The 14,080-nt window shown below is 40.9% G+C and overlaps 2 protein-coding genes across 3 annotated transcripts in view; both read left to right on the plus strand.

The window, feature by feature from the left end:
• The first annotated feature begins 207 nt into the window (after positions 1-207).
• On the plus strand, positions 208-7,102 carry LOC115433436 (endosialin-like). The gene is made up of 2 exons (XM_030154854.1): positions 208-4,010; positions 5,154-7,102. Exons 1-2 carry the CDS (start codon positions 3,602-3,604, stop codon positions 6,878-6,880), a joined length of 2,136 nt encoding a protein of 711 aa, XP_030010714.1. The 5' UTR covers positions 208-3,601; the 3' UTR covers positions 6,881-7,102.
• Positions 7,103-11,932: 4,830 nt separating this feature from the next.
• The window catches only part of gdpd5a (glycerophosphodiester phosphodiesterase domain containing 5a), a 45,562-nt gene continuing 43,414 nt past the window's right edge, over positions 11,933-14,080 (plus strand). For both annotated transcript variants that reach the window (XM_030154860.1, XM_030154861.1), the window contains exon 1: positions 11,933-12,257. The gene's annotated coding sequence lies outside the window, so the exon portion shown is untranslated. The remainder of the gene's footprint in view (positions 12,258-14,080) is intronic.

Below are 14,080 nucleotides of genomic sequence, written 5' to 3' on the forward strand. Positions count from 1 at the left end.
ATTCCATAATTGTAAAGTGGTTAAAGAAAATGGATGGATGGATGGATGGATGGATGGATGGATGGATGGATGGATGGATGGATGGATGGATTAAATAAATATTCGGTATTTAGATCCTTCTTATTGTCACTTGGATCACTTGGTTCTTGTTGTCAATTGTTCAAGGTCATGTTTTCCTTCAAATATGAATACAGTGTCAATCTGTTACCTTTTAACCAAATGGTGGTCTCCTGCACATGTTGATGCATCTCTCTTTAAAAAGTAATTAACAAACTTCTTTCAACCACACACTTTACTAAACAGTCAGAATAAGTCTGCAATCCACTGTCAGGCCACAGCCCACCAGTTGAGAAACTAACCATACATGATTGGAGAACTGGGTGTACTACAACAGGTGATATTTTGGAGTTTTGATGTGCAGTATTCATTGCAATTTAAACATTTCAGATGAAAAAACATGATTTATTGAATTAATGAAATATTACCAGTTCCTCTTTGTAACAATTGGTACCAAATTCTTGCACAAAAATGCAGATGGTGAAAAATTCTTGAGGATATCATCACCCTGAAGAATATACTAAGCACATATTTAACCATATGATTTATGTGGAACATATACCGTATATGATTTATATTTGCATTTTTGAACAACTTCAGATGTTCTCCAGTAAAGGAAGGAGACCTGGATTGCATTACTAATCCAAATACACAGTGTTCAGTGGCCACCAAAGCACATCAAATGAAGAACAGCTATCGCAACTCATGTGTTAAGAAAAAAAAACATGAATTGGTGGCTTGAATGAAATTGAGAGGCTCTGGAGCTGGAAGGTATATAGTTCAGCTGCTTGGAAGGTAAAGTTCAGAGAGCAGCGGAGCCAGAAATCATATGTGGCAAGTGGTTAGGAGTCAAGGAGGTAGAAAGAAGGAAGGTCAAGGGAAAATCAAGAGATCTGCATGTTCCATTAGAGGTCTTTGGGTTAGGAGATAGAGCAGCTACGAGGTACTGTAAGTAGATTAATGTGAAAGAAGGGAATTGGGAGTTCAAGTCTATGGAAAGGAGAAGTTCTGCCTGCTCTATCAATTACATTTCTGGAATGTGTCTCAGGAGGCGTGGCTATCTGAGACAGAGGAGGGTTTAACCAGACTGACTGATAGAATAAACAGACCAGAAGTGGGAGGTTTGGGGTAACATCTGGGGTTCTGGGATAGAGATTGCTGAGTAGGGAGCCCAAATAATGAGACTAAAAAGAGAAAAAAGGGGAGAGCAGTAGCAAAGACAGGATAAGAAAAGGGAGGAGAAGATTGGAGAGGCAAGAATGAAGAGGAGGGACGAGGGGGATGAAAGAACGACAAGAAAAATGAGAGACGGGGGCAAAATTAGAGGGTGAACTGAGAATCTAAAGTTGAAAGGCGAGGACGATGGGGGTAGTCCAAGAATAAGAAAAACAGGGGGAGACGGGAGGAGGAGAAGGAGGTGGGGTGGGGTGGGGGGGCAATCCTAGTAGGAACCAAAAGGCACTTTAGGTTCTCCAGGATCCTGAGGTTTTGGTATTTGTTTCGATCGCTAGTTCCGATGGATGTTACATAACAGAAAAAAAGACTGCTGAATAGTTAGACTGTATATAATCTGCCTGCCAAAACCAACATGCCACAGCCAGCCACTCATCTGCTGTACACAGACAGAACACAAGCTTGGACGCGACACAAGCTAATAACTGATTCCCCTACTCAAACAGCATGACTTTTCCATCTCATCATTCTGTGTAAAAAATAAAACACTGCAGTGGTTTTTTGCTGTCATTTTCAAGTTTGCATAAAACCATCATTCCGCACCAGGCCTAAAAGCTTTTTGACACTGACGATGCAGCAGGTCACACGTGTCTTTGATCACACTTTGACGAGCTTTAAAGTGAACATCTATTGTTTGCTCAAGCACTTTTCCACTTACGATGGTTTGTACAACATGTCAACTGTTCAGCCTGTTTGTGTGCGGTAAACCTTAATCTACACAGTCTCACCCAACTGTTTGCTGCTTTTATTCCCGTCAAGGAATGAACCCAGCTATTGGCGTTTTAAAATATTCTTTGGCCCCACTCACTGCGTAGCATTAATAAAGAAGGAAAAAAAAAGGACCATATTTTTCTTTGGAAAAATTAAAAAAAAAACTCTGACTTTTCACCAGAGGACCAGCCATTCATGGTGGATGGATCATGTGACAGCAGTGGAGGTACCCCAAGTCTGTACTCCTGCTCCTGAGCTACTGAGAGGTCAGGCTGATGCACATCTGGCATTTCCTGTTTCCTCTCCTCCATATGCCCCGAAGTGGTAGCCACACACACAGTAAAGCACACTTATGCATACAATTGAACATCTGTACCCACACAGTTATTGTATAACAGCATAAGAATGAGCACTTTCATGCATAGTCCAGCAGGTATTACTGTTCCATGCTCAAATGTTTCCATTTGACGGTAAAAACTTCCAGCTGGTATGGACTGGGTAGAAACTCTGAGAGAGAAAAACAGAAAGGTGAGACTGACAAAAAAAAAAAAAAAAAAAAAGACAGAAAAAAGAAAGAGAAGTAAGGTGGGAATATGATGAGGATGAAGGAAATGAAGACAAAAACAGACAAAAGGAAAGAAAGACAGAAGGTAGAAGAGAAAAAAGAGAGAAGAAGAAGAAGAGGGGGGAGACAATCTTGCATCTGACTGAGCTGACAAACACTTTCCACTCCTGTGGATGCTGTGCAGTGTGTATTACTTGAAGGCTGCACGTGTGTGTGTATATGTGTGAGTGTGAGTGTGTGAAGCCATAGGCAAGATGGGGGGACAGAATGGTGCCGTATGGTTTTCATAACTCTCTGAGGGTTTTCAATTCTACCTCCCGCTCTCCTCCTCCTCCTCCTCCTCCTCCATCAACCCCATCCAGCTTCCCCCTATACACTCACACACTTTACCAGCCCCCTCTTCCAAAAACACACAATTCTTTTTCCTCTACGTAGCCTCCCCCCCTTTCCACCCTCCCCCCTCTTTCCTTCTTTCTGAGGTTCAGTCAGAAAGCCAGCTTTGCAGAGGCAAGAGAGCCCCGGCAGGATCAGATACAGGAGACATCACATTCAAACTGGACTTTATTTAACTTTTCTGGACTCCGGTGAATGGGAAGATTGCTGTTTTCAATTGTTTCAAATTCTGGACTCTACTGATAATTCACTGGACTTTGGACTGTAGGTTCCTGGATTTAACTGGACTTTTTAGAGGATTTGGTTGAATGGCATTGATTTCACATAGTATCTACTGAAACTCACAGCAGCAGTCGTGGCAGTCTGCGGATGAATGGACTAATTCTGCACAAATTTAAATGAAAGCAAGCAGATGTCAACTTTGAACTCTCATACCTTAAATTTTGTTTTAAAGTTAAAGTGAGTAGATTATTTATTTGAATAAGCAGAGGAGGTACGATACCGTTTGTAAATTATATTGAATTTCAGGTACTTTGAATTGTTTTGCACAGGTTGTCAGAGAAGAAAACAGATTTGGTTAGGTTATTTATGTGGTTTTGCAGACTCACTTTAATGTTGGCCTAGTTTAGAGCTTGGTGGAGAATGAAAAAGCCCATCAGGAGCAGTAGCAGTATGAGTCTCCTGTGTGTCCTGTGGCTTCTGGTACTCTGTGTGGCTCCTGGAAGCCGAGGCCAGAGGCCGAGGGAGACGGAGGAGGATCAGGCAGCAGGAAGGGCTCAGCTAGCGGAGAGGGATGCAGTCTGCCACCAGGAGGGATGCTACTCCGTCTTCCTCCAGAAGAGGACCTTCAGGGAGGCTGGGAGGAGCTGCCGGGAGCGAGGTGGGACCCTGGCAACCATGCATAACTACGAGGAAGCGGGTGTGGTCCATGAGCTTCTGTCAGACATCGATCCACAGGGGAAGTCACGGCTCCGGCTCTGGATTGGGCTGCACAGACCACCTCGCCAGTGCTCATCCACCAGACCTCTGAGGGGATTCGTCTGGGTCACAGGCAAAGTCACACCTTTCTTTTTGACTAATAACTGCTTTTGTCCAAATTTACCACAAGTTAGTTACCACAAGTAGCAAGTGTTTTATTTTACTCTCCTTTTAAACTATGGCCTATGTTAAAGTGTTGTAATTTCCCCCTTACAATTAAGTGTTTAATCCAATCAGTATGTCAAAATATGAGTAGCAGAACAAAAAGGAAAATAATAATGTGAGAAATATAAAACTGAGTCAATATTTTGATCCAGCTTACTGACTTAAGTGTGTGGATGTGTTTCATTATTGAATACTATATACAAAACTTGAAAACTGGAATATTTGCAAACAAAAAGCCTGTTCATTTTGTAGACATAGGCCCCAGTCATTTATATGAACATCTTCTTGACCTGAAAAGTCTCAAATAAAACTGAAGTAATATAAACCCATATCTGGAGGCCTCATACATCATTCTCAGACACTTAAAGTACTGTGATACTTTAAACCCTGACTGTCTCCATCAGACTTGGCCCAGTCTGCAGCCCTGCACAGGCAAGATGGTTATTGCATTAACTACTATTGTTTCACAGACACAGAGCTGGCGCGACAGACGGAGTTCAATCCCCTTTTGACCCTAGAGCAACCCTTAAAACTGATTTAGTCATTACTCACAAATCTAGCCCATGAAAACCAGATGGGTTATTATTAGTCACGTACTCTCCCTGCATTAATTACTAAATACCAGTACATTACATGACAATCCTGCTTGTCAGATTATGACCAGATAATCTAAATAAAAATAAATATGCAGACATTTCTAATTTGAGTTTTTTTTGTGTGTTTTTTTTTCATCTTATACACTCAGGCCTCTTCTGTAGAATTAGCTGTGTAAAAAAAAAAGAAGGAAAACTTAGAAAAATGATTGAAGATGAATATCACTTCTCTCTGGTTTGTCATTTTCTAACTTTGGCAACCCCTAGTGTTGAAAATAGACACTGTAACAGACAACAATGCAAACAACATGGACCAGGAAAGACTGAATTACTTTCAATGTCCTTTTAAATATAATATTAAATATTTGTTCTCCTCATCGCACCTTTAAATATAATAATTGTTTTATGGATAAATACCATTTTTACTGATGTTTTCTTTGTTTTTTGTTTTCCAACAGGAGACCAGGATGGCCAGTACACCAACTGGCTCCGTGAGGAAACCGCTGGGACTTGTGCAGCCCCTCGCTGTGTGGCCATGACTGTCCACATGTCAGACAGCGGAACTGAGAGCAATGATAATTTCCGCTGGGTGGACGGCTCATGTGGCTTGGCTTTGGATGGATATATTTGCCAGTATAACTTCAAAGGAATGTGCACACCACTAGAGGATGAAGGCAGTGGCCCTGCTGTCTACACCACCTCATTTCACCTTGTCAGCACCCTGCTGACGCACATACCATATGGGTCTGTAGCCGCCGTGCCATGCCCCCCAGATAGTTCAGACCCAGAGGCTCCTGCTGAGGAGACTGTGCTGTGCATGGAGAGAGATGATCAAACCGTGGGCTGGTCCAGGGATGGACCCCTCTGCTCAGCCAACACAGATCCACAAGACTGGTGTGAAGACCATCAGTGTGAGCATTACTGTCAGAGCACAGACACGGGCTACTACTGCTACTGCTCTGAAGGCTTTGTTCTCAGTGATGACATGTATAGTTGTAAGCCTGACCCCTTAAGTCCAACGGATCCACCTGAGCTGTCCTCTGATTCTGCAGGCCCCACAGACCAGCCTCACATGAAAGAGGTGTGTGTAGATATGGGCTGTGAGTACGACTGTATGGAGACATCACGCGGCATCCGGTGCACATGCCCACCAGGATACCAAATGGGTAAAGATGGGCGTAAGTGTTCTGATGTAGATGAGTGCCAACAGCATCCGTGCCCACAAGCTTGTGTCAACATCCCAGGCACCTTTCACTGCACCTGCCATTCTGGGTACCAGCAGGATGACGAGGGTGAATGTGTGGATGTGGATGAGTGCCTCGACGAGGGCAGCTGCGAGGGTACCTGTGAAAACACAATCGGTTCTTTTAAGTGCCAGTGTAACCCAGGTTATGAGTTAGGAGCCAACGGAGAGTGTGTGGATGTGGATGAGTGCACAGGCGAGTCGCCCTGTCAGCAGCAGTGCCTCAATTACATGGGAGGTTACCAGTGTTACTGTGACCATGGTTACGACCTGCAGTCAGATGGTCTTAACTGTCAACCTTCACCTGATGATGAAGAATATTCCACTTTGACCCCTGACCCAAGTGACTCTGCGTATATACCTGACTTGGACCCTGACCACGATATCCCCTGGGCCACCTCTTTCACACCTGACACGAACTTTGAAGCTGACACTAACTTTGATGCTCAGTGGCTGACACAAGCTCCTGATATGGATCACGGGTCAGATAATTATCTGAACCAATGGGATGCACTGGAACCTAGAAAATATCACACAGCCCCTACCCCAACACAAAAATACAGCACGGGCAACGAAATTGGTAATGAGGCTGAAGCTAAACCAGGTGTTGGGGAAAGTAGTGGTGGTGTGGGAGCTGAAACTGCAAGAGGATCTGGGTCAACCTCTGGGACTGGGGAGGGGATGGGGACAAAGATGGATGATACAGAGACTGTCAGTGGCTCAGCAGATGCAGGAACTGGATCTAAACGAAAACAGGACAAGAGCTGGCTGCTGGTGGCCCTGCTGGTGCCACTGTGTGTGTTCCTTGTGGTGATGCTGGCCCTGGGGATCGTTTACTGCACCAGCTGTGCCGTTGACAAAAGCCTGAGCTTCTCAGACTGCTATCGCTGGATACTCCCCACAACGCCCCCCGACAGGAGGGACGGCAAAACCCGAGCATGAACCCTTAAATAAACAAACACAGGTGCGCACACGCGGAGATGTGTCGAATGTCCAGATGTTTGGAAATTCATCTAGTCGTGCGAGACCCGCCACTAAACCTACCATTTGGATAAGTAACAACCACTCATTGCAAACAACTTTGTACTTTCTGTTCCACACCTTTTGTAAATAATTCACTCACTCATCATGTTTTTAGATTTCAATAAAATCAACAAAGTGAAATAAACCTGTGTGGCTTGTAAGATTATTAAAGGTATGTGATCATAGACTATATTATTAGAGTGTGATGCTGGGAGGACTGGGTGGTTGGGGTGTGTGAGTGGGAAAACCTTTGAAACACTTACAGCCTAACATTTGATGAGGCCAAATTTGGTCTTTTATTTAGAAGAAAGGATTATCCTACCCTGGACACTTTACTTTTTACAAGTCCTGGGTTTCATACTCTCCTTAGCACATTTAGCACAAGGCTGAAAATGTTTAACAAACTGACTTTAAAACACTGTTGGGTTTTCATAAATCATTAAAATTAAGATGTACAAGTCCCACAGGAAAGGTCTTGTCTTAAACCTGTCACATCAGTCAGTCACCGATTGCCCCTGCCAGGGGTCAAAGCAGCTGTAAAAACACAAAACATGGATAATATGATGAATATTTGACCTCATTTGCTCTCACCACAACACAAAGTAATTAGAACCTGGGTAGACTGGATAGACTATTTGGGTATTTGGAGAAAAAGCTACAATATAAACATTGAAAAAAAGCATGACTTCTTGTAAAAAGAATACATTTTTACTCTCCCGTCAGAAAAAATGGAAGGGGGGGGGGGGTTATATATGATATCCTTCCCTGAGTTGTCATATTCCTGTTTGCTTTGTTTACAGAACATATTGTGCATTACGGTCATATTTCACAACATAATATACACTTTAATCATAATTAAAGCTATACCGTATGATGTGGCATTTTTACACTTTTCTTTTGTCATCTTAAAATGCTCCTAATAAGTGTGTGTCAAACTAAAATGTAAAAGAAATCCACCAGGTATTGAAACTCAAAAATGTTTAATTCTCAAATATTTCTAATAAAAGTCTGACCAATCATTTTAGTCGGTCCGACTAAAATAATTGGCCGAACCTGACTGACCCTCCTGTCAATCATCCATTACGGCTGTCCAGCACCCGATCCATTATCTCCGTCTCACATCCGATATGTGTCCCTCTGAATCTGACGCTTCACCGTCGCTGCTTCTCCTGTCACTGACCACAGTCTAATGTCTAGGATGTGTTTGGATAGAACTGACATGCACATGCGGAAGGGAAAAAAACGGATTTATGAACAGAAACAACAACTGAGGGGCACAAACGGGAGTCTGATGAAGGATGGAGATAAAAGTCCGGAAGTCAGCTGTACTGGACTGAACAGGTCTGCATAAAGCTCAGCTTTTATGACGGTAGGACTCATACAGGTACATGTACATGGTGTCACACATGTAAGATGATGTAGGATGATAATTGTATGGACTATGAAACCTCAAATGTCCACGGAAAATTCGCGGAGGCCGCGCGTTCACAGTGCGCGCGCCCATCCCCTGGGCACTGCAGTGACACTGACCCAGTACTGCACAGACCAGGTCTACTGATGGAACAGGAGCCGCGGGCCCGCGGCAGGTGGATGATGCATCTGATTACTGAGGGAGGGGTCCGCGGACACGCCAAAACGGAGCGGACCTCCACCTCTTTTTCCTCCTGTTTCCATCGCGCATGAGGAGAGAGGAGGAGAGAGGAGGAGGAGCCTCAGAGCTCAGGCAGAGAGAAGGGGGCGGGGCTTTGGAGGGAGGCGGGTTGTTCATGTTCAAACTTTCACTAAGTGCTGTGAGAAATGCCACATCGGTAGGTATAGCTTTAACCCTTAGGCTTACAGGTTTTACATCACATGCCAAAAAGTACCAAGACGATCAGAAGCAAGTAGGTCAGTGCACAGGATGACTATGATGGTGCACAGAAGATCAGGGTTCAGACAAAGCACCAATTTTTTTTAGCAGAATTTCAAAAAGGGGGGGCACTGCACTGACAGCTATCAGTCCTTTAGCTGTCTAGGTTTTATTGCACTTCTACTTACCAATGAACGGTGTTTACCACAGAAGTTGTCTGATAGAGATGTCTGCAGATGTGGAAAAGACTTATACCGACAAGGATGGGATTCCAACCCGTACATGCAGGATGTCACTGTTTGTGACACGTGAAGTTTTCCTGACGCAAACTTTAAGGCTATGACCCATTGATAAAAGTATCAATATCTATCAAACACTTTTAAATGTCAATGAACAGACACAGTGATTTCATAAACTCTAAATAAGACCGCACATCGTTGTGGTTATTCATTTTTATATGTATTTAAAAATCACCATAACTTACCATTTCTTCATTGTGGTTTCAAACTTTACCTGTCTGAGGTAACATAACTTGGTCCGGTATCTCTGTGGGGGTCCACATCTATCGCTGACCTGCCATGACCAAATATGGGCAATGTGACTTAAAGTGGTCAGACTATCATTTAGAATGATTAGGACTTGGTCAGATTGCATTCAAAATGTTAGGAACTGTTGAGGAATTGTCTCTTAACTGCCAAAAAAAGAGTAAAGCCATGTTAACTGCAAAGGGAGGTCACACTAAATACTACCACTTTGGTTTATAGAAGCGTTTTTTTTGTTTTGAAACTTTAGTTTTTTCTTGTATACTTCACATACAGTATGCCCAGATTGAATCTTAATGCAGAGTTGGATAAACGTATATGTGTGGTCATTACAACTTTAATAAACCACAAACAGAATGTTGGACCAGGACTTTTATACAAGATGGTAGATCAATAATTACTGTACTATTCTTAGCTGTAACTGTGTGACATGATCATCTAGACTCTGTGACAGAATAAAAATGCATATGCCTCATATTAATCTCTATCCTGTATACTTACTAAACATATATGAAGGTCTGTGTATGTATCACAAATAACGTTTTTTCAGTAATGTCATTTAAGCTTTCGTTTGACTGTACTGTGCTGTCAAATGACAATAAATGCTGTTCTATTCTATTCTATTCTATTCTATTCTATTCTATTCTATTCTATTCTATTCTATTCTATTCTATGTTCTTCCACAAGAAAATTGCAACAGAAATAAACATGTACGTGAGTGAATGTGATAGAGCTGAGGGGTACTAGACTGGAATAGTTTGCATTGAAACAAATATTATATACATATATATTAAAGCATATATAGCATAGACCAAACACATGAGTTTTGAGGTGTGTATTTGTTGATTAGTGTGTTTATCAAAGGGGAGGAAAACAAACATACAAAAAAAAAACTGCTTAAAGTAATTGTTTTTCATGTGTTAAATCTCTCACATTTGCTTAAAGGTAATAGGTTTTTATCCAAACTAACATCAAAAGGATAGAAATAGTTAATCAATATCACCAAAGTCTTACTAATAAATAAAATTTTCACTGATGAGACGCAACCTTTACTTTATCTCACTGTCACACAACGCCCTCCAGTGGTGACAACAGACTTTCACTGTGCACTGGTCATACTTTACATGACCACCAGAGGTCGATAAAGAGCCATATGACTCCCAAGTGGCCAAATAACAGTCTGTTACTTGTTCAAGATCATTTATTTTCTATCTTGACCCATATTCTTTTCCTGACACAAAGCTCTTGAATAATTTTGGTTAAACTGTGGTGTTTGCTTAATCACATTGAAGCCCTTAAATCACTTTGTGAATGACTGAATGTAATAGATTTTGCTTTGTCTCCTCTGTCATGTTTCCATGTTTCTCTAACAGACATGGTTCTCATCACTTTTTGTCCAAGGCATGACCAAGCAACGCATGCGAGGACTCATCCTGAGGACCGTCACATCCTCTGGTGATTAAAGGGATCTGACGTATTATCCCAGGCCAAGGGTTAATCTCTGACTGCAAGGCCTGGAATAGATCTCTTAGACGCTACTCATTAGCTTGGCCTTTTAGGTGTTGGTTCCCTTTCTGTGGATCATACAGTGGCACATATCATAAGAATAAAAACTGCATTAGGATTAAAAAAAATAATAATAACATTCTGTATGATTTTGGGGTGTGTGAGGGCAGTTTCATTGGATTCTCTCAAAAAAGTGGGACGTTGCCAGATAGATAATGTGATAGAGGCAGGTTTTTGGTCAGATTTCGAAATACAAGGAGATGAAAAAATGATGATAGGGAGGATGGTTTGGGTTTGGAGAAAGGTTTACATCCAGAAATAGCACTAAAGTTAATGTGCTCCATCACTTTCCACTGAACAAAGTGCTTCACAAGTGCAAAAACACCAAAATATCAACAATTTATACGTTCTGATATGTTCACAAATTACACAAGTGTTTCGTGAGTGTTAATCCCATCTCCTCCCTTTCTGGTTACCCTCCCTAAACGGCCTCACCTCCTCCCATGTGGCCTCCACTTAGTAAATTCCAAGAAACCTCTGCATCTCCTGGAGATGCCTGCCCTCCTTGGCAACTCCAGTCCCCCATGGAGAAGTTTAATTAAATTATTTCTTTCTTCTCCCTGTGATCTTTTCCCTCCTGACATCTCCATTCAAACTTAAAATCTTGAAAAAGACCCTCAAAAACTAGAACTGGGGTACTTCAAATTCCATCTGTCTGCCCTTCTGTTTTATACATTTGCAAGCTGTTAATGCGACGTTGATCATGTTTTTTTTCAGTCCATGGCAGTAAAAATGTGATATATTTAATGTTTTTGCCACATTAATTAAATAAATGAATCACTGCTATAATGGAAATGTTTTTAGTGTTGTCCATACCAACCACCTGGATACATATGTCCGTGCGTAATGGTGCGTAAATGTTGCGTAAATGTCCGTTTACCTGCCATTGAAATGGATATCTCTCACACTGAAAGAAATACGCACGTCTCCAACACACACATGCGTTCTCAAACTCATCTTGGTTGGAATTTTTTTGCAGTGTGCTCCACAGCTCCACAGCTCCACCCACGCGCCACCGGTGTCTCGGGCGGATTACAGTGTTTAACTCTTCTATGAACCTCGTCGGTGCGTCTTTACTCAAGGAGAAATTATCTACTCGTTTCTCCGAACATTCTGGGTTTATTTGCATCTGTGCTGCGTTTCAACAGGTTTCAGTGAAATGTAAGGCTCATGTCTCCAGTTGCGTCGCCTCATAAAGACACTGGAAATAACTTCTAGGACTTTTAGGACAACACTGTGGAGCCGACATTATGTCAAAATCTATGAGATATAATTGATCATTGTGGAGATTTTGGTGTCTTCAATACTGACAAGGAAAAACACTCGTGGAAGGTATAAGGTAAGTGATTGTGTTTGCACTTCATCGGATTATCTTCATATAATCTGTTTTAAACCCAGTGTTTTGTTTGGCATGTAGTGTTAATTGATCTACTATCGACTAAAGGCGCTTTCACATCACATCACATCTTCCTGAGACACGTGTCATGTATTTTTTGTTATGAATTCTTATTTCAGTCCCAACAGAGGAGTTCTGAGTTGTAGGCAAAGCTGGTATATAATAAGTTAAAACCCTTTCATGCATGAATTATGAGAACCATAATTAAGACTTTTTTTCCCTGAGTGTTTTTAGTCCTCTTTAGGCATGGAAAAAAAAGTGATAGAATCTTTTTATTAACTTATTTTTCATGGAGTTAAAAAAATTGTTCCAATCAACTGGACATCATGCATTTCATTTTAGAAGCAAAGAAACATGAATTTATTGATATACTGTGTGAGAACTATTAAATAAAAACGTTTTTAATGCTGCTAATCTGATGTTTTCTCACATTTTAACATACTCTAACTCACTTCATGGAGATGATATGCAAAAAAAACCCAAAAAACCTTAAAAAAAAAAAAAAAAAAAAAACGACTGTTAATTACAGTCTAATCATAATTACCTTTTTTTTTTTTTACACTCAAACATGTTAGTGTAGATCATGTTTATCAAGAACAGCAAAGTTACACTAATGGTATGAATTGCAGTGTATGAGATGATGCATAAGCGTCCACAGTGTTGGCTGATATGGAACTAAAACAACAAAACCCATGAATATATAAGAGAACAGCTTTGAATAGCTGTCCACTGGAGTGACCACTATGCATGAAAGGGTGAAAGTAAGAAATGCTGACATAAACACACTGCACTGATCTCTGACTTTGACTCCATTTCCCATAAGACTTACAAAATATGGGCAAAGAAAACAGCTGATGTGATATCAGGTCCAGAAGTATTTGGACAATAAAAGATACATTTGTCAATTAGATTGTCCAGTTATTTTTGTACCTCTGAAAATGGATGGACTACTCTGAAAAAGGTTGGAATTCCTAAATGGTAGATGCACTATTTTGGTAAAACCACTTGAATTAAAGATGAAAGTCCACACTTGTATCACATCTTCATCATTTCAGAACCACTGTGATGGTGAACAGAGGAAACATTACAAAATAGGTGCTACTGTCCAAATACTTACGGACCTGTCTGTATAAGTTACCCTTCTATTTTGCATATATCTATAGATCTACAAGACATCCTTTATCTTAAATGTAAAACCATGGTATGAATGTACTGAAATACACTGTTATGATGTGACATGTTGATGTTTTTACATTTATTTAATATTGTAGAGACTAGTAAAGGACTGACTGGACAATGAAGTCTTCTCTATTCGAGGGCTTCAATTAACCAAATATTTTTCATTGTTTGTTAATGTGTCAGCAAATAGTTAAAAGTGTTTCCCAAAACCCAAAATGATGTCTTGAAACATCTCCCACCCAAAGATGCTGAGGTGGAAAAATGGAAGTAATCACACTGAAGAAGCTGAAATCAGAAATGTTATTGTAGTTTCCCAGAAAATGATTGGTATTCATGATAATTTAGCAAAATTATGGATGATTAATTTAACAGTCAACAACTGATGCAGTGTTACTCTACTCTGTAAAACTATGCACTTTGCTTATTACACATGTAGAACTTTTTGTGGTTTTTACTGCACTTTACCAATATTTTACTTTGGCTATGAATATTTTAGCACATGAAACAGTTTTATTTTATGTGAGAAAGCAAATATAACTGAGATAAAGGCTTTGAAAAGTCATATTTTAGTCAAGTCCACCTAAACC

This window comes from Sphaeramia orbicularis, chromosome 14 (assembly GCF_902148855.1).
Source record: "Sphaeramia orbicularis chromosome 14, fSphaOr1.1, whole genome shotgun sequence".
NCBI classification, from domain to species: Eukaryota; Metazoa; Chordata; class Actinopteri; order Kurtiformes; family Apogonidae; genus Sphaeramia; species Sphaeramia orbicularis.